The sequence below is a fragment of the Ammospiza nelsoni genome, chromosome 30 (genome assembly GCF_027579445.1).
Source record: "Ammospiza nelsoni isolate bAmmNel1 chromosome 30, bAmmNel1.pri, whole genome shotgun sequence".
Classification (NCBI taxonomy): domain Eukaryota; kingdom Metazoa; phylum Chordata; class Aves; order Passeriformes; family Passerellidae; genus Ammospiza; species Ammospiza nelsoni.
Window position 1 is genome coordinate 4,319,524 of NC_080662.1, and position 23,948 is coordinate 4,343,471.

Consider the following 23,948-nt stretch of genomic DNA (forward strand, 5'->3'; position numbering starts at 1 on the left):
ATCCATGGATGGATCCATGGATGGATCCATGGATGGATGGATGGGTGGATATGGGTGGATATGGATGGATGGATGGATGGATGGATGGATGGATGGATGGATGGATGTTGCATGAATGGATGATGCATGGATGGGAAACCCCAAGTCCCCCATTCTCTTTTCCACCCTCAGCTCCCTCCATCCCACCTCTGAGCTGCCCCACAACCCCAAATTGTGCATTCCAGTGAGGAATTCCAAAAGAAGCCTCCAGCTGCTGGAAGGCAGCCACTCCTTAAATCTCCCCCAAAACACCACCCCTGGAGTTCATCCCTGTCCATGGGGAACAAGCAGGAATTTTCTGGGAATTCTGCTGCGGATTTAACCCTTTTTGTTTAATTCTCCTCCCCCAGACGTGCAGAAGCAGTACGAGTGTGCCAACTTTGGGGAGCAGGGCATCACCGTGGGCTGCTGGGACGTTTATCGGCACGACATCGACTGCCAGTGGATCGACATCACCGATGTCCCCCCGGGGGATTACCTCTTCCAGGTGGGACAGACAGACCTGGGACACCCCCCTCTTCTTTTATCCTACCAATCACATCCAGAATTCATCAAATTTGTTCATTTGACACCTCCAAATTCTGTTTGTAAAGGGATTCTATTCCCAGATGCCTTAAAGATAAAGGATTATCCACCAGGATAATCAACACCTCTTCAGGTGGGACAGACAGACCTGGGACACCCCCACTGCTTTTATCTAATCAACCACATCCAGAATTCACCAAATTTGTTCATTTGACACCTCCAACTTCTGTTTGTAAAGGGATTCTATTCCCAGATGCCTTAAAGATAAAGGATTATCCAGAAGGATAATCAACACATGATTCCCAAGGGAAAAATCAGGGCCCAGTGTGAAGATTAAAGTCTTAAAAAAATCCAAGTCCAGCTAATCCTGGATAGGCCCAGCCCAGCTGATGTTGCTGACAGTGTTGTCACACCCCCAAAGCACAGCACCCCTCTTTGGAGCTGGTTGTCAGCAGCATTCCCTGAATTTTGGGATTCCCAGGTGCTGGTTTTGGGGTTTTTGCAGGAATACTGGCCAGGCCCATGGGGGGAATTGTCCTGGTCCAAAAACAGCCAGTGGCACTGGGAAGGAAGGAAAGGAGAGGAATTGTTTCTGTCTGGGCTGTGTGAAATGGAAAATGGGGGTTTGGAGGGACATTTTGGGGCACGGGGGAAGGGGTGGCTGTGGTGAGTTGGAGACAGAGCAGCTCTGCTGGGAGGAAAGGCTGAGGGAACTGGGAATGTTCCCCTGGAGAAGGGAAGGATCCAGGAGAGCTCAGAGCCCCTGAAGGGGCTCCAGGAGAGGGGCTGGGGACAAGGGATGGAGGGACAGGACACAGGGAATGGCTTCAAACTGGGAAAAGTGAGATTGGGGTGGGATATTGGGAAGGAATGAGCGTGGGAAGGGCTGGATGGAATTCCCAGGGAGCTGTGGCTGCCCCTGGATCCCTGGAGGGTCCAAGGTGAGTTTGGAGCACCCTGGGACAATGGGAGGTGTCCCATGGCAGGGGTGGCTCTGGATGGGTTTAAATCCCTTCCAACCCAAACCATTCCCTGATTTTTTCACACCTGGGAGCTGAGTTTGCACAGACAGGACATGGGAACTCTACACCCACCCACCAGGTGAGCAGTTTCTCACCTGGAAAAGGAACCAAAAATGCTGGAATTCTGCCAGGGAATGGCTTCCACTGCCAGAGCGCGGGGATGGATGGGATTTTGGGATGGAATTTTCAGAGGGCAGGGATGGATGGGATTTTGGGATGGAATTCTCAGAGGGCAGGGATGGATGGGATTTTGGGATGGAATTCTCAGAGGGCAGGGATGGATGGGATTTTGGGATGGAATTCTCAGAGGGCAGGGATGGATGGGATTTTGGGATAGAATTCCCAAGGAGCTGTGGCTGCCCCTGGATCCCTGGCAGTGCCCAAGGCCAGGCTGGAGCCCCCTGGCACAGTGGGAGGTGTCCCTGCCATGGCAGGGGTGGCTCTGGATGGGATTTCAGGTCCCTTCCCACCCCAACCATCCCAGGATTCCCTGACTCAGCCTTTATTCCCTGACCCGCCTTTATTCTACTCCTTTCTCTCCCTTTACAAAACAAATCACATTTCCATTTTTTGCCTAAAAAATGCCATAAAAACCAACTGATCCTGCCAAATCCCCCTTTAACAACCCCACCCCTGTCCCTGCACCCCTCCCAGGTGGTGATCAACCCCAACTACGAGGTGGCAGAGTCAGATTATTCCAACAATGTCATGAAATGCCGGAGCCGCTACGACGGGCAGCGCATCTGGATGTACAACTGCCACATAGGTGAGGGCTGGGATCCCCTGGAATGCTCCAAGGATTCCTCTCAGACCAGGAATTTCATGTTTTACCCCCCCTGAATAGCTCTGGTGCAATCCCAGCGTCCTGGGAAATTCCTTCCTCCCAAAATCCAATTATTTTGCCAAGCTGGGATCTCATCGGATCACAGATCTTCTCTTGGAAAGCAAACAAAACAGTGGGAAAGAGAATTCCTGCTGTACCAGGCAGGAATTAAAATGTCCCTGGAATGTCAGGGAAATCTCTGTTTTCTTGGGAAAAAAATTAAATTTTATCATTTAGTATTTTTCTTTTCAGTCCTGGAATACCAAAGCCAAACTAATTTAAATTTGGATTATTCCATTGTCAAAACCATGGAAAATGGAATTAATCTGGGGGCTTTTCAGGACTGTTTTTACCACAAAAAAATGAATTAACGCAACTCCCTGCCCAGCTCCAAATAAAACCAGCTTTGAAAATTCCCTTCTTCAAGGAATGTTTTTCCTGGAAAAAAAAAAAAAAAATCCAGATTTTTCTCATTATTTTGTTGGGATTTCAGCAGAAAATTCTGGTCTTGTGTGTCACATTTCAGGCTGTGACCTAGTTCAGGAAAGTGAAGCCCATTCCAGCTGTTGTTTGGGCTCTGCAGCTGAGCTGGGAGATAGTTCTGGTTAAAAATAAAGGTTTTAACTTTCACTTTGTCCTAATTTGAGAGAAATTAGGGTTCATTTCTGGTTCAGAGCAGAGCCCTCACACCCTCACAGGCCTTGTTGGGCCTCACTTTATTTTTTTAAGCACCAAACCAGTGAAATTTGGGTCATTCAGTCTTGCAAATCCTCGTCCAGCTCTTCTGGGATCTCCTGGCTGTGCCAGTTAGGGCAAGATTTAATTAAAACTTCGTTTAATTAACCCCAAACCTTTAAGCCCTTCATTTCCTGGGCACTGGTTCCACCCAACCCTGATGTTCCCAAGTGCTTTTCCCTGTGCTCTCCCGGTGTTCCCAAGGGATTTTTCCTCTCCCAGTGTTCCCAAGGGTTTTTCTCTCCTCACCCTGCACCTTCCCAATGTTCCCAAGAGGTTTTCCCATGTTCTGTTGGTGTTCCCAAGGGTTTTCCCCATGTCCTCTCCATGTTCCCAAGGGTTTTAACCTCTCTTGGTGATCCCAATGGTTTTTCTCCATGCTCTCCCCATGTTCCCAAGTGTTTTTTCTGTGCTCTCCCAGGGATCCTGAGTGTTTTTCCCTGTTCCTGCTGACCCCGTGCTCTCCCAGTGTTCCCAAAGGTTTTTTTCCACGCTCTCCCCATTTTTTCCTCTCCTGGCGTTCCTGAGTGGTTTTCCTGTGCTCTCAAAGGTTTTTCCTGTGGTCTCCCAATATTCCCAAGTGTTTTTCCCATGCCCTCTCCATGTTCCCAAGGGTTTTCCCCTTTCCCAGTGATTCCAAGGGTTTTTCCCCATGTCCTCCCCGTGTTCCCAAGGGTTTTCCCCTCTCCTGCTGTTCCTAAATGCTTTTCCCTCTCATGGTGTTCCCAAGTATTTTTTTCCCTGCTCACCCTCTGCTTTCCTGGTGTTCCCAATCCCAAGTGCTTTCCCTGTCCTCTCCCAGTATTCCCAAGGGTTTTTCCCTCTCCCAATGTTCCCAATGGTTTTTCTCCATGCTCTCCCCATGTTCCCAAGTGTTTTTTCTGTGCTCTCCCAGGGATCCTGAGTGTTTTTCCCTGTTCCTGCTGACCCCGTGCTCTCCCAGTGCTCCCAAAGGGTTTTTTCCATGCTCTCCCCATTTTCCAAGAGTTTTTTCCTCTCCTGGCGTTCCTGAGCGGTTTTCCTGTGCTCTCAAAGGTTTTTCCTGTGCTCTCTCCATGTTCCCAAGGGTTTTTCCCTCTCCCAATATTCCCAAGTGTTTTTCCCATCCCCTCTCCATGTTCCCAAGGGTTTTCCCCTTTCCCAGTGATTCCCCAGAGTTTTTCCCCATGTCCTCCCCGTGTTCCCAAGGGTTTTCCCCTCTCCTGCTGTTCCTAAATGCTTTTCCCTCTCATGGTGTTCCCAAGTATTTTTTTTCCCTGCTCACCCTCTGCTTTCCTGGTGTTCCCAATCCCAAGTGCTTTCCCTGTCCTCTCCCAGTATTCCCAAGGCTTTTTCCCTCTCCCAATATTCCCAAGTGTTTTTCCCATGTTCTCTTGATGTTTCCAAGGGTTTTCCCCTCTCCCAGTGATTCCAAGGGTTTTTTCCCATGTCCTTCCCGTGTTCCCAAGGGTTTTTCCTGTGCTCTCCCCATTTTCCAAGTGCTTTTCCCTCTCATGGTGTTCCGAAGTATTTTTTTTTCCTGCTCACCCTCTGCTTTCCTGGTGTTCCCAATCCCAAGTGCTTTCCCTGTGCTCTCCCAGTATTCCCAAGGGTTTTTCCCTCTCCTGGTGATCCCAAGTGTCATTGCCACGCTCCCCCCCTGTTCCCAAGGGTTTTCCCAATATTCCCAGGTGTTTTTCCCACCCTCTCCCAGTATTCCCAGGTGGTTTTCCCATTCTCTCCCGTTCCCAATGGTTTTCCCAGTATTCCATGGGGTTTTCCCAATATTCCCAGGTGTTTTTCCCACCCTCTCCCAGTATTCCCAGCTGTTTTCCCCCCTCCTGCTCACCCCTGGCTCTCTTGGTGATCCCAAGGGTTACCCCCACGTTCTCTCCATGATCCCAAGGGTTTTCCCAATATTCCCAGGTGTTTTGCCCACCCTCTCCCCTGGTGATCCCAGGTGTTTTTCCCACCCTCTCCCAGTATTCCCAGCTGTTTTCCCCTCTCCTGCTCACCTGTGGCTCTCTTGGTGATCCCAAGGGTTACCCCCACGTTCTCTCCATGATCCCAAGGGTTACTGCCATGCTCCCCTCCCGTTCCCAAGGGTTTGCCCAGTATTCCCAGCTGTTTTCCCCACCCTCTCCCAGTATTCCCAGGTGGTTTTCCCATTCTCTCCCGTTCCCAATGGTTTTCCCAGTATTCCATGGGGTTTTCCCAATATTCCCAGCTGTTTTTCCCTGCTCCTGCTGACCCCCTGCTCTCCCCGTGGCCTCTCCAGGCGGTTCCTTCAGCGAGGAGACGGAGCAGAAGTTCGAGCACTTCAGGGGACTCACAAATAACAACGTCTCCGCCCGGTAGGATCCCCACTGGTGACTCAGGGCAGCCAGGACTCTGCTCCAGCCCTTCCCAACCACTGCCCCCTCCAGGAAATGGAGCCTCCACCACCAAACTCTGGATTCCGCCCCAAGAAGCCTCTCCCTCCCCGGTTTGGGCGCTCCCGCCATTCCAGCTCTCCTCAGCTCCAGCTCTTCACCGCCCCAGAGGTTCCTCCCACATTGTGCAGCACTCAGGTTGGGTGCCAGCCACCCCAAAAGTGCCTTCACCCCTCGCTCCCGAGGCGTTCTTTGGGAATTCTCAGCTCTCTTCCCACTCCCAGTGCCCGTTTGTGCTGCTGCTTCCTGCGCTCCTCCTCGGCACCGACTCCAGTTCGGCAAGGAAACGGAAGGAAAGGGAAAAATTGAAGGAAAAAAAAAAAAAAAAAACAAAAAAACAACAACAACAAAAAAAAAAACCCCAAAAAAAAAAAAAAAAAAAAAAAAAAAACAGGAAAAAAGGAGCAGCTTTGTGTGAGCAGAACAGTGAAAAGCTGAATTTAATACTGCAGTGAAAACGCTTGGATCCAACAACGGCCGCGCTCCGGAGCGGAGCAAACGCAGAACCTGGAATTTCACAGGGAATTTCAATTTCACAGGGAATTTCAATTTCATAAGGAATCTCACAGGGAACTTCAATTTCACAGGGAATTTCATATGGAATTTCATATGGAACTTCACATGGAATTTCACAGGGAATTTCAATTGCACGGGGAATTTCAATTTCACAGGGAATTTCATATAGAATTTCACAGGTAATTTCAATTTCATATGGAATTTCAATTTCATAAATCTCACAGGGAACTTCAATTTCACAGGGAATTTCATATGGAATTTCACAGGGAATTTCAATTTCATAAGAAATCTCACAGGGAACTTCAATTTCACAGGGAATTTCATATGGAATTTCACAGAGAATTTCAATTTCATATGGAATTTCAATTTCACAGGGAATCTCATATGGAATTTCACGGGGAATTTCAATTTCACAGGGAATCTCACTGGGAATTGAATATGGAATTTCACATGGAATTTTAATTTCACAGGGAATTTCAATTTCATATGGAATTTCAATTTCACATGGAATTTCATATGGAATTTCACAGGGAATTTCAACTTCATAAGGAATCTCACAGGGAACTTCAATTTCACAGGGAATTTCATAAGAAATCTCACATGGAATTTCAATTTCACAGGGAATCTCATATGGAATTTCACGGGGAATTTCAACTTCATAAGGAATCTCACTGGGAATTGAATATGGAATTTCACATGGAATTTTAATTTCACAGGGAATTTCAATTTCATATGGGATTTCAATTTCCCATGGAATTTCACAGGGAATTTCAATTTCACATGGAATTTCATGTGGAATTTCATGTGGAATTTCACAGGGAATTTCAATTTCATAAGGAATCTCACTGGGAACTTCAATGTCACAGGGAATTTCAGATGGAATTTCAATTTCATCCGGAATTTCGCAGGGAATTTCAATTTCACAGAGAATCCCACATGGAATTCCACATGGAATTTCAATTTCATATGGAATCTCCCAGGGAATCAAAGCTCCCTGAAGCGCTCAGCAGATTCCCAGGGATGAGTGAGGCCCCTGGGCTGGGAATTCCCAAATTCCCATCCCACAGGTGCTGTGTCCATCCAGGAATCACCTCCTCACTGGATATTCCATCTTTTTTTTCACCTTGCAGAGGGAATTTCTGCCTCTCCTCTGTCTGTCTGAGGACACACTTTGCTACAGAGCTCCAAAAAAAACCCCTTTTCCCTGGAAAAAGAAAATATCACTTCAGAAGCCCTTGGCGTATTTCCTTGGTGTATTTTCTCCTCACAATTCATGGAATTTTGGGGGTTTTCTCCCCTCTCCTATATAAATTCCGGCTGATTCCACAGGGAATTCCAAACTTCCCCCAAAACCTCACAGGGACGTTGTGAGGCTTAAAAATGCAGGAATAATTTTGAGTATTTGTCATTTCTCCAGTGCTCCAGCAGGTTTTAACCTCCTGGCAATGGGAAAATTCCAGTTTTTCCCCAGAATTCCAGCCTGGAGCAGGAGCAGAGCCTGGGATGGGGGTGGAAGCTCATTTTAAACCCAGCACAGGCAAATCCTGGAGGTTTTTTTGCCCTGATGAGCAGATCCCAACTTTCCTCACCAACAGGGAAGTTTCAGCCTCTTGAAACTCTGTAAATAAGGGGAAAAAAAAAAAAAAAAATCCCCTAAAACTTGGATTCACTGCCTGTCAGTGTTCTGGGATATCCCAACAGCAACATCACAACAAACTTGGAACAGATTTTTCAACTCCTGCCCTTGCTTGGAGTTGAACTTTGGCCCCCCCAAAAAAATCCCAATTTTCTGACTCTTAACGCCTATTTTTTGTTGGAAAACAGAGCAGGGATGAGGAATAAAGAAACCACCTCGCTCCTGCAGCTTCCCCAGACGCTTCTTAAACCCCCAGCACAGAATTCCAGCACTTCCCAGGGCTCCAAAAAAAAAAAAAACCCCACTAAAGAAACGCCCCCCTGCTCTGCATGCATTTAACAGCACAGCCATGCTCATCTTTACGGCCTTGGGGTTGATTTTGGGTTTTTTTTGGGGGGTTTATTCCTCCTGATCCAGGGGTTCTGGCTGGAAATCCTCATTCCCCGCGGGCTCCTGCTGCCGCTGCCTCCAGCCCAGGGCGTGGGACAGGAGCCTCCTGGCCACGGCCGTGTCCGTCTGGGGCCTCTCCTTCCCCAGCTGAAGCAGCTCTAGGGGAAAAAAAAATAAAAAATAAAAATAAATTTTACCCACCTGGGGAACGATGGGGGAGAAGTTTGTGGTTAAATCCCCCCCAAAAAAATCAGCTTTTTTTTTTTCCCCCCCTGCTGTTTTGTTCATCTTCATCGACCGAAAACTCTCCTGTCTCGGTGAATAAATTGGGTTTTTTCAGGTTTATAGAATTAGAGAATTTAATTTTTCAGGGCATAGAATTGGGTTGGACTCGATGATCTTAAAGGTCTCTTCCAACCTAGGAATTCTGTGATTCTGTGATTCCCACTGGGGTTGTTTGGTCACCAAAAAGGTTCAGGGCTCTTCTGCTGTGTGGAAAGTTGTTCCCCATCCTCTTCCCAGGAATTATTCCTGGCAAAATTCCCAACATCCCATCCCTTTCCACGCCGGGAAAAACCCAGGCCATTTATCCATTTGTCCAACTGAAAATCCTCAAAAATCAGCTGCCAAAATCCTTGCAAAATTTTAAAAATCTGCATTTAAAATGATACCTAAATATTTCAGATAATTTGGGAAGGCCCTTGCTCAGTGCCCTCCATTTTTTGGATTGTTCCAATTCCATCTGCAAGGAAATCCACCAAAATCTCACCAAGTCCACCATAATTTAAATTTGAGGATTACTTAATTAATCCTTTATCAGTCTGAAGTTGTTATCTACACAGCAAGGGGGGCTCTGGTTGTTTTTCCTGAAGTTTCATTCATTAAGGGAAAAAAAAATAATTAAAAATCATTTTTAAAAGAGACACTGTCAGCTAATTAAAATCCAAATTTGTGTTTGGAAAATAATCAATTGAAACTGGATACCAACAGAATTTATGTTTGATTATTACATTTAGTAATTAGTTAATTAACAATAAATTTAAAATAATTATATTTTCATTTAACCTGATTCAGAAGAGTGAATAAATGAAAAAACAGATGAAGGGGAGATGCAAATAAACCAAATTTTTTTGATCTTTCCTTTAAATCCAGCAGTGCTGGACCTCAGCAATTTGTCCCTGTGACAGTGTCCCTTTAAAGCATTAAAATTGAATTTATTGTGAGCTGGAAAAAGCCAGGAATTGTTGGTTCAGAGTCTCTGCTGCTGCTGAGCTTCATGGCTTTGCTTTCCTGTGGCAACTGGACCTGATCAATGTGATTGGAAGGCAATGAAATCAATCAATCAATCAATCAACCAATCAATAATTAATCAATCAATCAATGGTAATCAATCAATGTTCACGGCTCAGCTTCACCATTTCTCCTTCCTCAATAAAATTATGCCAACCACAAGATTGGGTTTGTCTGCTTTGGATTGCCAGGGGGAGAGGGGAAAATTCCTGGGGAATTTGATGCCAAAAAAATCCCAATTCCAGCTCAACCCTTCCCCTCCCAGCTGCCCAAAATCGCAGCAAATTACACCGAAATAAAAAAATTAAATTAAATCTGAATTCCAGCAAAATTCCACACCACAGGGCCAAAAAAATCCATTAAAAAAAAAAAACAATCAGAAAGAAAAATAATTGGTCCTGAATGTGAATTTGTCATGTGGACCAGTGAGGAGTGGGAAATGCAGGAGAAGAGGGGTGGATTTAGGGAAATTCAGGGGAATTGGGGTGGATTTAGGGAAATTCAGGGGAATTGGGGTGGATTTAGAGAAATGCAGGAAAAGTGGGGTGGATTTGGGGAAATTCAGGGGAATTGGGGTGGATTTAGGGAAATTCAGGGGAATTGGGGTGGATTTAGGGAAATTCAGGGGAATTGGGGTGGATTTAGGGAAATTCAGGGGAATTGGGGTGGATTTAGGGAAATTCAGGGGGAATTGGGGTGGATTTAGGGAAATTTAGGAGAATTGGGGTGGATTTAGAGAGTACCAGGGGAATTGGGGTGGGTTTATGGAATTCCAGGGGAACTGGGGTGGATTTAGGGAGATCCAGAATTGGGGTGAATTTGGGGAAATCCAGAAGGGAGGTAGGTGGAGAAGTGAGGTGGATTTAGGGAAATCCAGAAGTGTGGGGTGGGTTGAGGGAAATCCAGGAGAAGGGGGGTGGATTTAGGGAAATTCAGCACACAAAGTGGGGTGGGTTTAGGGAATTCCAGAAGAAGTGGGGTGGATTTGGGAAAATTCAGGAGAATTGGGGTGGGTTCAGGGAATTCCAGGGGAATTGGGGTGGATTTAGGGAAATGCAGGAGAAGTGGAGTGGATTTAGGAAATCCAGAAGTGTGGGGTGGATTTAGGGAAATTCAGGAGAATTGGGGTGGATTTAGTGAATTCCAGGAGCAGGAGGGTGGATTTGGGGAAATTCAGGACAATTGGGGTGGGTTCAGGGAATTCCAGGGGAACTGGGGTGGATTTAGGGAAATCCAGAATTGGGGTGAATTTGGGGAAATCCAGAAGAGGGGTAGGTGGAGAAGTGGGGTGGATTTAGGGAATTCCAGGAGAAGGGGAGTGGATTTGGGAAATGCAGAAGTGGGGTGGGTTTAGGGAAATCCAGGAAATGGGGTGAATTTAGGGAAATTTAGGAGAAGTGTGGTGGATTTAGGGAAATGGGATGCAGGAGAATTGGGGTGGATTTAGGGAAATTTAGGAGAAGTGGGGTGGGTTTAGGGAAATCCAAGAGAAATTGGGTGGATTTAGGGAATTCCAGGAGAAGTGTAAGATGGGTTTAGGGAGATCCAGGGGAATTGGGGTGGATTTAGGGAAATGCAGGAGAAGGGTGGGGTGGATTTAGAGAAATCCAGGAGAGAAGGGGATGGGTTTAGGGAAATTTAGAAGGGGGGTGGGTTTAGGGGAATCCAAGAGAAATGGGGTGGATTTAGGGAATTCCAGAAGTGTGGGATGGGTTTAGGGAGATCCAGGAGAATTGGGATGGATTTGGGGAAATTCAGGAGAACTGGGGTGGGTTCAGGGAATTCCAGGAGAAGCGGGGTGGGTGGAGAAGTGGGGTGGATTTAGGGAGATTTAGGAGATGGGGGGGGTTTACGGAATTCCAGGAGAAGTGGGGTGAATTTAGGGAAATTTAGAAGGGGGGTGAATTTAGGGAAATTTAGAAGGGGGGTGGATTTAGGGAAATTTAGAAGGGGGGTGGATTTAGGGAAATTTAGAAGGGGGGTGGATTTAGGGAAATTTAGAAGGGGGGTGGATTTAGAGAATTGCAGGAGAAGAAGTGTGGTGGATATATGGAAATGCAGGAGAAGGGGGGTGGATTTAGAGAATTCCAGGGGAATTGGGGTGGGTTTATGGAATTCCAGGAGATGGGTGGATTTAGGGAAATGCAGAATTGGGGTGGGTTTAAGGAATTCCAGGAGAAGCCTGGGGTGGATTTAGGGAAATCCAGAAGTGTGGGATGGGTTTAGGGAATTCCAGGAGAAAGAGGGTGGATTTGGGGAAATTCAGGAGAATTGGGGTGGGTTCAGGGAATTCCAGGGGAATTGGGGTGGGTTTAGGGAAATTCAGGAGAATTGGGGTGAATTTAGGGAATTCCAGGAGAAGGGGGTGGATTTGGGGAAATTCAGGACAATTGGGGTGGGTTCAGGGAATTCCAGGGGAACCGGGGTGGATTTAGGGAAATCCAGAATTGGGGTGAATTTGGGGAAATCCAGAAGAGGGGTAGGTGGAGAAGTGGGGTGGATTTAGGGAATTCCAGGAGAAGGGGAGTGGATTTGGGAAATGCAGAAGTGGGGTGGGTTTAGGGAAATCCAGGAAATGGGGTGAATTTAGGGAAATTTAGGAGAAGTGTGGTGGATTTAGGGAAACGGGATGCAGGAGAATTGGGGTGGGTTTAGGGAAATTTAGGAGAAGTGGGGTGAATTTAGGGAATTCCAGGAGAAGTGGGGTGGGTTTAGAGAATCCAGAAGTGTGGAGTGGATTTAGGGGACATTCAGGAGAAGTGGGGTGGATTTAGGGAATTCCAGGAGAAGGGGATGGGGTTAGGGAAATTTAGAAGCGGGGTGGGTTCAGGGAATTCCAGGGGAGTTGGGGTGGATTTAGGGAAATACAGGAGAAGGGGGAGCATTTAGGGAAATTTTGAAAGGGGGTGGATTTAGGGAAATGCAGGAGAAAGGGGATGGGTTTAGGGAAATTCAGAAGTGGGGTGGATTTAGGGAAATCAAAGAGAAATGGGGTGGATTTAGGGATATTCCAAGAGAAGTGGGGTGGGTTTGGGGAAATTCAGGAGAATTGGGGTGAGTTCAGGGAATTCCAGGAGAAGGGGGAGTGGGTTCAGGGAATTCCAGGAGCACTGGAGGGGGGGGGGCTCAGGGAATTCCAGGGGAATTTGGGTGGGCTCAGGGAATTCCAGGAACATTGGGGTGGGTTCAGGGAATTCCAGGGGCAGTGGGGGGGGGGGGGCTCAGGGAATTCCAGGGATGGGTTCAGGGAATTCCAGAACATTGGGGTGTTTTCAGGGGATTCCAGGGGTGGGCTCAGGGAATTCCAGGGCAATTGGGGTGGGTTCAGGGAATTCCAGGGGTGGGTTCAGGGGATTCCAGAATATTGGGGTGGGTTCAGGGAATTTCAGGGGTGGGTTCAGGGGATTCCAGGGGTGGGTTCAGGGGATTCCAGGAACACTGGGGTGGGCTTAGGGAATTCCAGAAACATTGGGGTGGGTTCAGGGAATTCCAGGGGTGGGTTCAGGGAATTCCAGGAACACTGGGGTGTTTTCAGGGAATTTGGGTGGGTTCAGGGAATTCCAGGAACATTGGGGTGGGTTCAGGAGATTCCAGGGGTGGGTTCAGGGGATTCCAGGAACACTGGGGTGGGTTCAGGGAATTCCAGGGGTGGGCTCAGGGGATTCCAGGAACACTGGGGTGGGCTTAGGGAATTCCAGGGGGGCTCAGGGAGCTGTGCCTCACTCGGTCTCTGCAGGGCCTTGACCTTGGCCTGTTTGCTGGCGTGGAGCAGGGGCCGGATCTTCAGGCAGGGGTAGCGGCGGCCCAGGGCCTGCGAGGCTGCAGGGACACAAAAGGGCTGGAATTAACCCCAAAATTCACATCAGGCTGGGCTGGAACCCAGGGGAGACTCCTCTGCCTGTCCTGACATGTCCTGACCCCCAGGGGAACTCTGCTTTTAACCTTTGTCCGTGGAGAAAGCTGCCCAGGCTTTGGGATGAATGGGAATTATGAGTGTGTGAAATGGATTGTGGTGGAGTTCAGCACAGGGTGAGAAACTTGGGGGTTTTAGCATGGAAAAAGAAGTTTAGTATGGAAAAAGAAGTTTAGTATGGAAAAAAGTTTAGCATGGAAAAAGAAGTTTAGCATGGAAAAAGAAGTTTAGCATGGAAAAGAAGTGTAGTATGGAAAAAAAGTGTAGTATGGAAAAAAAGTGTAGTATGGAAAAAGTGTAGTGTGGAAAAAAAGTGTAGTATGGAAGAAAAAGTTTAACATGGGGGAAAAAACTTTAGGACGGGAGAAAATGTTTAGTATGGAGGAAGAAGTTTAGTGTGGAAGAAAAAGTTCAGCGTGGAAGAAAAAGTTCAGTATGAAAAAGAAATTTAGTAGGCAAGAAAAAGTGTAGTGTGGAAGAAAAAGTTTAGTATGGAGGAAAAAGTTCAGTATGGAAAAAGTTTAGTGTGGAAGAAAAAGTTTAGTAAGGAGAAAAAAATTCAGTGTGGAGGGAAAAGTTTAGTATGGAGGAAAAACGTAGGACAGAAGAAAAAGTTTAGGATAGAAAGAAAAGTTTAGTGGCGGGGGAAAAAGTGTAGGATGGAAGAAGAAGTTTGGGATGGAAGAAAAAGTTTAGGATGGAGGAAAAAGTTTAATGTGGAAAAAAAAGTTTAGTGTGGAGGAAAAAGTTTAGTGTGGAAAAACAGTTCAGTATGGAAGAGAAAGTTTAGGATGGAGAAAAGTTTAATGTGGAAAAAACTTTAGGATGGAAGAAAAAGTTTAGGATGGAGGAAAAAGTTTAATATGGAGGAAAAGAAAGTTTAACGTGGAAGGAAAAGTTTAGTGTGGAGGAAAAAGTTTAGTATGGAAGAAAAATTCAGTATGGAGGGAAAAGTTTAGTGTGGAAAAAAGAGTTTAGTGTGGAAGAAAAAGTTTAGCATGGAAAGAAAAGTTTAGGGTGGAAAATGCTTAATGTAGAAAAAGTTTAGTGTGGAAAAACAGTTCAGTATGGAAGAGAAAGTTTAGGATGGAGAAAAGTTTAATGTGGAAAAAACTTTAGGATGGAAGAAAAAAATAAAATAAAAATAAAAACAGAATAAAAGAAAATATAAACTAGAATAAAATAAAAATAAAATTAAAATTTAATAAAAAATAAAATAAAATACTAAAATAAAAGTAAAAATAAAATAAAAATAAAAACAGAATAAAAGAAAATATAAACTAGAATAAAATAAAAATAAAATTAAATTTAAATTAAAAAATAAACTTAAATAAAATTTAAATAAAATTAAATTAAACTTAAAAAATAAATTTTAATTACATTTAAATTAAATTTAAAATAAATAAATAATAAAATAAATAAAAAATAAAATAAAATAAAATAAAATAAAATAAAATAAAATAAAATAAAATAAAATAAAATAAAATAAAATAAAATAAAATAAAATAAAATAAAATAAAATAAAATCAATCCCACTGCACTGGGAAGGGGCTGGGAGCTCTGGTGCCTCAATCCCCCCCAGTACCTGTGGAGGGGCTGGAGAAGATTCCCAGGGCATGGGTGTCATCCACCCACTGGATTTTGAAGCCACTTTCACTGAAAAGAAGAGAAAGAAAAGAAAATAATTTCTTTTTTTAATGTCAAGAAAAACAAAGCCCCAACAAAACCCAGCAGCCCCACGAGGGTTCTCAGTGATTTATGGAGTTTCCCAAAGCATTATTCCCATTTTCAATGGGGGAAAGGGCAAAGCTCCTTTGAGGCACACAAAGAGGGGAAGATGAAGCTAAAATTCAGAATTTGGGAGTAGAGCGGGGCTTTAAACGAGGCCTAAACTGCAGGAAAAGCCCTTGAGGAACACAAAGAGGGGAAGGTGAAACTAAAATTCAGAATTTGGGTGCCAGAGCCACAGAGTAAAGCTGGGCTTTAAACCAGGCCTAAACTGCAAGAAAAGCCCCTTTGAGGCACAGAATGAGGGGAAGGTGAAACTGAAATCCAGAATTTGAAAAGTGGGGTAAAGCTGGGCTTTAAACCAGGCCTAAACTGCAGGAAAAGTTCCTTTGAGACACAAAAAGAGGGGAAGGTGAAACTAAAATCCAGAATTTGGGTGCCAGAGCCATGGAGTAAAGCTGGGCTTTAAACCAGGCCTAAGCTACTGGAAAAGCCCCTTTAAGGCCCACGAAGAGGGGAAATAAAAGTAAAATCCAGAATTTGGGAGCCAGAAATGTGGAGCAAAGCTGTGCTTTAAACCAGGCCTAAACTGCAGGGAAAGTTCCTTTGAGGAACACAATGAGGGGAAGGTGAAACAAAAATTCAGAATTTGGGTGCCAGAGCCATGGAGTAAAGCTGGGCTTTAAACCAGGCCTAAGCTACTGGAAAAGCCCCTTTGAGGCCCACAAAGAGGGGAAATAAAAGTAAAATCCAGAATTTGGGAGCCAGAAATGTGGAGCAAAGCTGTGCTTTAAACCAGGCCTAAACTGCAGGGAAAGTTCCTCACACAATGAGGGGAAGGTGAAACCAAAACTCAGAATTTTGGTGCCAACCCCAGCTCCCTGCCCTGCTGGGGCCCTTGGGCTGTCGCTCACTGGAAATCCGAGAACATTCCCAGCAGATCCTCGGTTTTCAGGGACGAGGGGAAGTCGTAGATCTCGGTGACGTGGGCCAGGTCCCCCTCGCTGACCTGCGCCTCCCCATAGCCAGAGTAATCCACAGAGATCCTCTCGATGCTGATGTCCTTCACTGACAGGTTCCCAACGATCTGGGGAGACCCAAACAAGGATTAAATACAAAACAATGAGCCAGGCTCGAGTTTCACCCCCTTGAGCTGCTTTGAGTGAGGTCTCACAAGCTCTCGGAGGTTTATTTCATATTTGAGATAGCTCAGCCACCTTGGCGTAAAATCAGCAGGATGGCTTCTGCGGCAGTGCTGGGAACAAAAAGATTTTAATAAAGGCAAAATAACAAAACTCTTTACAAAGAAAAACTGATTCAGGTGCAAGAGGTTCTTTCTCCTGGTTAAACACCCTCACAAAAGCGATTAGTTGCTTTGTTCTCTTCTTTTTCTAGTGAATTGCTCAGGTGGGACTTATTGGCTTTGTCCAATTGGCTATCCTTAAGTTTGAGGTGAAGTCCCCCAGGTCTATGAAATGCCTTTTTCACCTAATTGAGAGGAGGAAGTTCTGGGCTTCTTTCCTTTTTGAGGAGACAAAAGCTAGTTTTGTCACTCAAAAACAAAAAGGAAAAACCATAACAAAAACAAAAAGCAAAGGCAAAAACAAAAAGCAAAAAAAACAAACCAAACCAAAAAAAAAAAAAAAACAAAACAAACAAACAAAAAAAACACCCAAAAAGCCCATTCCTCACCCCCTCAGAGCCCAATCCTCACCTCAGCCACTCCAGCCCCATCTGGACATGGGATCCCCTCCAGGGGCGCCTCCTTGCCCTTTTTCCCCAGGTTTTGCCCCAAATCACCTCAGCCAGGAGCTCTGCCGTGCAGTCGTCCTCGAGGTCGCTCTGCCTCGTCCCCTCTCTGTCCCCTGCAGCCAAATCCAGGCCCCTCCTCATTGCCTCGGCCACACCGGAGCCTTCCTTGTCCTCCTCTTCCTCCTTCCCCTGGATCCGCCCTGGATCTCCCTCATGGAGCGGCTCAGGGGCAGCCACAGCCTCGGCTGGACCTTCCAGAACCTTCTGCAGGGGCTCCTGCTCCACCTGCCCAGCGCTGGGGCTGGGAACAGCCGGGACTCGCTGGGAATCCCGGGAATGCTGATCTGCCACAGTGTCTGTCACACCTGGGGCTGTCACACCTGGGGCTGTCACACCTGGGGCTGTCCTGCTGCCACCGTGGTTCTCCAAAGGGACACAGCTCCTCCCACACTCCAACCCTCTGGAATCCCGGCTGGATTGCTTCTCCTCCTGCAGCTGGGCCTGGAAGTCGCTGCCTTCTGGAATGGTGGTGCTGCCATGGCTTGGTTCTTCCTCCCCTGCCTCAGATGGGTGTTTGTTGTGCTCTGGAATGGTGGTGCTGCCATGGCTTGGTTCTTCCTCTCCTCCCTCAGGTGGGTGTTCGCTGTGCTCTGGAATGGTGGTGCTGCCATGGCTTGGTTCTTCCTCTCCTCCCTCAGGTGGGTGTTTGCTGTGCTCTGGAATGGTGGTGCTGCCATGGCTTGGTTCCTCCTCCCCTGCCTCAGGTGGGTGTTTGTGGTGTGCAGAATTTGGGGAATGGGAACAGTCCTCACCCCAACCTTCCCGCTCGCAGGAATCGCCGCCATTTCCCAAGGATGGCACCTTCTCAGCACGCAGGGGATGCTCAGCGCTGCCTCTTCCAGGGACTCCCTCTTCCTTCCCAGGGCTGCCCCCAGCCCCGCCCAGCTCCCGCTGCTCCCGGCTGGGATTCCTGGCGCCGTTTTCCCCTCCTGCAGCCGCCTCGTCCCCGGGGCTGTCGCGCTCCCTCCAATTCGCCTTTCTCCGGCCCCCTCGGGGCACGAACGGGGCTCGCTCTGCTTTCCTCCGGGGCGGTCTGGAGATCCTGCCCGAGCCCACGGTGGCGCGGGCGCTGTCCCCGTGCGTGTCCCCGGCGTGGCGCAGCCCCCGGGCCCCCCGCGCCCCCCGGCCCCAGGGCTGCGCCGGGCGCTGCACACGGGCAGCGCTGGGACCCGCCTTGTGGTCACTGGAGGGCTCGCTGGGAAGCCTGCGAAGGAGGGCATGGTGAGAGGGGAGCAGGGGAAACGCAGGGGAAAAGCACCAAAAAGGAAATTCCCAAGAGGAAAAATTCCCAAAAATCCCACTGTTCTTGGGGTCTGGGAGATGCCATTGGTAATGGAGAACCTGAATGGGACAAAGCGATTTTGTGCCTGATCCAAGGGCTGGAGCCAGGCTGAGAGAGCTGGGAACACTCCAGGGGCTCCAGGGAGAGCTCAGAGCCCCTTTCAGGGCCTGAAGGAGCTCCAGGAGAGCTGGAGAGGGACTGGGGACAAGGGATGGTGAGAGGGGAGCAGGGGAAACCCAGGGGAAAAGCATCAAAAAGGGAATTTCCGAAAGGAAAAATTCCCAAAGGGAATATCCCGCTGTGCCTTGGGGTCTGGGGGGTGCCATTGGTAATGGAGAACCTGAATGGGACACGGTGACTTTGTGCCTGATCCAAGGGCTGGAGACCTGGGAATGCTCCAGGGAGAGCTCAGAGCCCCTTTCAGGGCCTGAAGGGGCTCCAGGAGAGCTGGAGAGGGACTGGGAAGGAGAGGATGGTGGGAGGGGAGCAGGGCAAGCCCAGGGGAAAAGGAGGAGAACCATCAAATTCCCAAAGGGAAAATCCTGCTGTGCCTTGGGGTCTGGGAGGTGCCAGAGGTAATGGAGAACCTGAATGGGACAAAGTGACTTTGTGCCTGATGGATCAGGCTGGAAACCCTTTGGAGCCAGGCTGGGAGAGCTGGGAATGCTCCAGGGACTCCAGGGAGAGCTCAGAGCCCCTTCCAGAGCATGAAGGGGCTTCAGCAGAGCTGGAGAGGGACTGGGGACAAGGATGGAGGGACAGGACACAGGGAATGGCTCCCACTGCCAGAGGGGAGGGATGGATGGGATGTTGGGCAGGAATTGTTCCCTGTGAGGGTGGGATGGAATTCCCAGAGCAGCTGTGGCTGCCCCTGGATCCCTGGAATGCCCAAGGCCAGGTTGGACATTGGAGCCTGGAGCACCTGGGACAGTGGGGGTGTCCCCAGAAGGTGACAAGGGTGGCACTGGGATGAGTTTCGGGTCCCTCCCAAACAATTCCAGGGTTTTGATGGCTGCCAGCCCTGACCCAGGGGATCACAGCTCACCTGACAGCAGAGTGACAAATGACTGTCCTCCTCCTCCAGCCCTCTCCCACCGAGAAGCTGCTCAGCAACTCCATGTTCTCCACGGTCCTGTGGATCAGGTACCTGAGGCGGCTGGACAGGGGTGGGAACAGCAGCACCCTGCAAGGAGAGAGGGCTCAGGGCAACAGGAACGTGCAGGGAGGGATGGGGATGGTGGAAACATTCAATAACCTCATCCCTGAGGCATCCCCAGCACGGGGTTTAAATCAGAAAAAAGGCAAGCAGGACTTGGGGGTATTAAAGGCACAAATGACTCGTCAGATTTGCAGCCAGACACATTTTACACATTAAATGGAGTGTGGGGAATGCCTGGCCCAAGGCCTTGGCCTGGACTCTCCTTCCTGCTGTATCCATATGGGAAAAGCTGGGAAGCACCAGCAGAAAGCTGCTACAGATCCCCTCCCTCCCAGGCTGAGCCTTATTTCATTTCTCTCTCCACAATATCTTATTCTGTAACATTTCTAAATCAGTATTTATCCCAAAAATTACATACAAATATATACTAGATAAACCTCCCTTATATACAAATATATACTATATATATATTATATATTTAGTATATATATATTATATATTTAGTATATATACTATATATATATAGTATATATTTAGTATATACATAGTATATATTTAGTATATATAGTATATATAGTATATATAGTATATACATATACTATATATATACAAATATATATACATATATATACATTCTTTATATACAAATATATAATATATAAACCTTTATATAGTATATAACTATATATATATAGTTATATACTATATATAATTCTTTATTCACAAACACATACTATAAATATATAAACCTTCTATCAAACTTTATAAATTACAAATTTATAAATATATTAACCTTCTATCAAACTTTATAAATTACAAATTTATAAATATATTAACCTTCTACCAAACTTTAAAATTCCTCTACAAACCCATTTCCCACCTGGAAGCCAGGAATAAAGCAAGAATGGATAAACAAACTCCACGTTCAATGTCACTGCTGCCACCTGGTTTGTCCCCGACTCTTTGACAATGGCACAGGGAATTTCTTTGCCAAACATTTTATTTTAAAGAAGGACTGAAACAAATATTTAAGGTCAGGAGAAGCTGGCAGGGAGCTCAGCTCAGCTCCTGTCCAGCACCCTGGGCTTGGCCACCCCAAGGGCTCCAAAGGTCACTGGGTTGGGAACAGCTCCAGGTGAACCCAGGACGAGCAGAAAGCCACCAAAGGCCACAAAGCCCTGCCTGAAGGTGTGACCAGGGGAGGGGATCCCACAGCCAGACCCCAAATGCTGCTGCTTTCACCCCAGAAAATCGATGCCAAGCACAAGCCCAAGGTGCCCAGGTGTTCCAGGCGCTGCCCAGGTGTCCCTGGTGCTGCCATGGCCCGGGGACAGTCAGGGACCCACCGGTGGTGCTGGCCCTGCTCCATGAAGTGCTCCAGCTCCTCCACGATCCTGCCCACGAACTCATCCTCGCTGGGCGACAGGAAAACGCCATCCATGGGGCACAGAGCCAGGGGACAGCCTGCCGGGGGACAGGGACACACATGGAGGGAGGGACAGGGACACACCTGAGGGACAGGGGCACATGGAGGGACAGGGAGAGCCTGCCGGGGACAGGGACACATGGAGGGAGGGACAGGGGCACACATGGAGGGACACGCCTGAGGGAGAGGGGAACAGCTAGAGGGACATGGACACATGGAGGGACAGGGACAGCCTGCTGGGGGATAGAGACACACCTGAAGGACAGGGACACCCGGAGGGACAGGGAGGCACATGGAGGGACAGAGACACATCCGCCAGATGTGGGCACATGGGACGGGGGCATATGGGGCGGGACAGGGACACACGTGGAGGGCCAGGGGCACACGGAGGGAGGGACAGGGACAGCCTGCCGGGGGACAGGGACACATGGAGGGACAGGGACACACGTGGAGGGACAAGGGCACATCTGGAAGGACGGGGGCACATGGAGGGACAGGAACACACCTGGAGGGACTGGGGCACACCTGAGGAAGAGGGACACACCTGGAGGGAGGGACGCACGTGGAGGGACAGGGACACGAGCACATGGAGGAAGGGACAGCCGCCAACCCCCGCCCATGGGTGCCCAAATCTCACCCGCCCCTGTGCTGGCTCAGTCTGCACCCCGCTATCCCCAAAATCCCAGGGCATCCCAAAATCCCCCAGCCCCGGGCACTCCAAAATCCCCCAGCCCCGGCCATCCCAATTTCCCCCACCCCTGTGCACCCCCAGCCTCTCTGCCCTCCGTTATTCCCCTATCCCGGACACCCCCATCCCGCTCTCTGCATCCGCCTGCCCCCCCATGTCCCAGCGCCACGTGCTGCCTCCCGTCCCCACCACCACCACCACCACCACCACCACCACCACCATCATCACCCTCACCCCAACCCCCCCATCGCCCCCATCCCCGCTCCCGGCCCCGCCGCGCCCCCGTTCCGCAGCCCCGGTGTCCCTCCCGGCTGCGGCCGCCCCGGCCGGGTCCCCCCGCGCCCTCACCGCCAGGCCCGGCCGAGCAGCGGATGCCGGAGCGGCGCCTGCGCCCGGCTCTGGCTCCTCCCTCCCAGCCCCGGCTCCGGCTCCTCCCGCCCGGCTCCGGCTCCTCCTTCCCGGTTCTGGCTCCTCCCGCCCGGCTCTGGCTCCTCCCTCCCAGCCCCGGCTCCTCCCGCCCGGCTCTGGCTCCTCCCGCCCGGCTCTGGCTCCTCCTTCCCGGTTCTGGCTCCTCCCGCCCGGCTCTGGCTCCTCCTTCCCGGCTCTGGCTCCTCCCGCCCGGCTCTGGCTCCTCCCGCCCGGTTCTGGCTCCTCCCGCCCGGCTCTGGCTCCTCCCGCCCGGCTCTGGCTCCTCCTTCCCGGTTCTGGCTCCTCCCTCCCGGCTCCGGCTCCTCCCGCCCGGCTCTGGCTCCTCCCGCCCGGCTCTGGCTCCTCCCGCTCCATCCCGGCTCCTCCCGCTCTGTCCCGGCTCCTCCCGCTCTGTCCCGGCTCCTCCCGCTCTGTCCCGGCTCCTCCTGCTCTGTCCCGGCTCCTCCCGCCCAGCCCCGGCTCCTCCCGCCCGGCTCTGGCTCCTCCCGCTCTGCCCCGGCTCCATCCCGGCTCCATCCCGGCTCGTCTCGCCCGGTTCCGGCTCCTCCCGCTCCGTCCTGGATCGTTCCGACCCGTCCCAGCTCCTCCCGACTGATCCGAACTTTTCCGTCCCCGTCCGTGCTGGTCCCGCTCGGTCTGGGCTCCTCTCGGCCTGTCCCGGCTCTTCCCCCTCATCCCGATTCTCTCCCTCTCGCTCCCGGTTCTTCTTCCCTCTTGCTCCCGGTTCTTCTTTCTCCTCATCCCCCGTTCTTCCTCCCCGTCCCGGCCCCATCCCCGGCAGCGCTCCTGGCCCCGCTGTCCCCAAACCCTCCCGGGCCGGGTTCATCCCCTGTCCCCGTTCGGCTCCGGGCGCTCCAGAATCGGAGCTGCTGAGGTCGGGACGGCCGGGGCTGATTTCAGCCTGTCCGGAGCTGCTTTACCGGGAAACAATCCCGGCCTCGGCTCTCCCAGGAAACAATCCCGGCCTCGGTTTTCCTGGAACATCTCCCGGCCCTTTCCCGGGCAAGAGGAGCAGGTTCCAGTCTGGAAATAAAGCCAGGCAAGACATCAACCCCCAGCAGCCACATCCCCTTATCCTCCCCTGTGCTCACTTCTCCCTTTCTCTGTTAAAGCCGTTCTTCCTAAAATTCCCGATTTTTTTCTGGCTGAAAAATCACTTGAAAGTCAGCAGTCATTCCCTGTCTCGCTGCAATTCCAGCTGGGAAAGCAGCACAATTCCCCATCACCTACTCAGGGTTAATTCCCACACTCTCCCAGCCCAGCACATTCAAATGTGGCTGGTTTGGACTGGTTTGGATTAGGAGGAACCTCCAATTTTTTCCCTCTGTCTGCTGATTTCCACGTGGAGTTGATGCTTTTCCTCCTTTCCCTCTTTTGCAAATATCACTTTTCTCAGGCCCCTCTGCTCCTCACCCAAAAACCCAGAACCTGTCCCCAGGTCACCCATGGCACATCCAGAGCTCCAGGAGTGACCTGTGGATTTTTTGGGATTACAGAGCAGAGTCAGGCACAAATCCTGCCCCAGTCCCTGCTCTGGGATCAGCTCCAGCCTGGAATAATTTCACCCACCCCAGTGTGGAATTTGGGATAGGAGAAGGGAAAAGAGGAGGAGGAGAAGGAGGAAGACGCTTCCTGGTGTGATTACAGAGGAAACCTGTGCAGGGAAAAAGGGAAAAAGGGGAAAAGGAGCCACATTCTGCAGCCAGGTAAACAAGGGGGTCTGTGCCAGTCCCACCAGTTTGGAGCCTTCCCGTTTCCCAGTCTGCCCACAGGAATGTCTGTAACACACTGGGATTCCTTCCCGAGCCTGGCAGGTTTGGGGCTGGCTCTGTCACCACCTGTCCCTCCTGATGCTGGGTCAGAGCTGCTGCAGGAAAATTAACAATAATTAAACACATTAATTTAATGAAATAATTAAATACAGGTAATAATAGGACACACAACGGGTCACTTCACCCTCTTTGTTGTCTTTCCTTTGCAGTTCATCACAGACACACTGAGCTGCCTGCTTTCCCCCAACCCCTTTACAAACCATCCTGGATTAAGCACCAGAATTTTGCCACACGTATCAAGAAACTCTTCCAAAACAGTTCTGGGAAAAGCCGAGTGCTCCCTCCTCTCTTG

The 23,948-nt window shown here is 49.4% G+C and overlaps 2 protein-coding genes across 10 annotated transcripts in view; one reads left to right on the forward strand and one right to left on the reverse strand.

The window, feature by feature from the left end:
- The window catches only part of LOXL2 (lysyl oxidase like 2), a 64,377-nt gene extending 54,828 nt beyond the window's left edge, over window positions 1–9,549 (forward strand). For 3 of the 5 annotated variants that reach the window (XM_059490703.1, XM_059490705.1, XM_059490704.1), the window contains exons 11-13: window positions 390–526; window positions 2,241–2,352; window positions 5,402–9,549. In XM_059490703.1, the coding sequence (XP_059346686.1) occupies window positions 390–526; window positions 2,241–2,352; window positions 5,402–5,481 (329 nt within the window). In that variant the 3' untranslated portion in view covers window positions 5,482–9,549. The remainder of the gene's footprint in view (window positions 1–389; window positions 527–2,240; window positions 2,353–5,401) is intronic. The other 2 variants (XR_009420196.1, XR_009420197.1) reach the window with 2 other exon arrangements.
- R3HCC1 (R3H domain and coiled-coil containing 1) lies at window positions 5,965–21,795 on the reverse strand. Of its 5 annotated transcripts, none has more exons than XR_009420200.1 (9): window positions 21,213–21,313; window positions 20,628–20,745; window positions 19,168–19,305; window positions 16,829–18,044; window positions 15,943–16,115; window positions 14,886–14,956; window positions 13,111–13,206; window positions 6,834–8,255; window positions 5,965–6,371 (listed from the first exon to the last, which is right to left on the reverse strand). XR_009420200.1 is itself a non-coding variant. In XM_059490707.1 (8 exons), exons 2-8 carry the CDS (start codon window positions 20,720–20,722, stop codon window positions 8,107–8,109), a joined length of 1,938 nt encoding a protein of 645 aa, XP_059346690.1. In that variant the 5' UTR covers window positions 20,723–20,745; window positions 21,744–21,795; the 3' UTR covers window positions 5,965–8,106. The 5 variants fall into 5 exon arrangements, 2 of the variants coding, with proteins under 2 accessions (XP_059346690.1, XP_059346689.1); XR_009420198.1 differs by having other exon boundaries at window positions 6,486–8,255; XR_009420199.1 differs by having other exon boundaries at window positions 5,965–6,170; window positions 6,312–8,255.
- Between the last annotated feature and the right edge of the window lie 2,153 nt (window positions 21,796–23,948).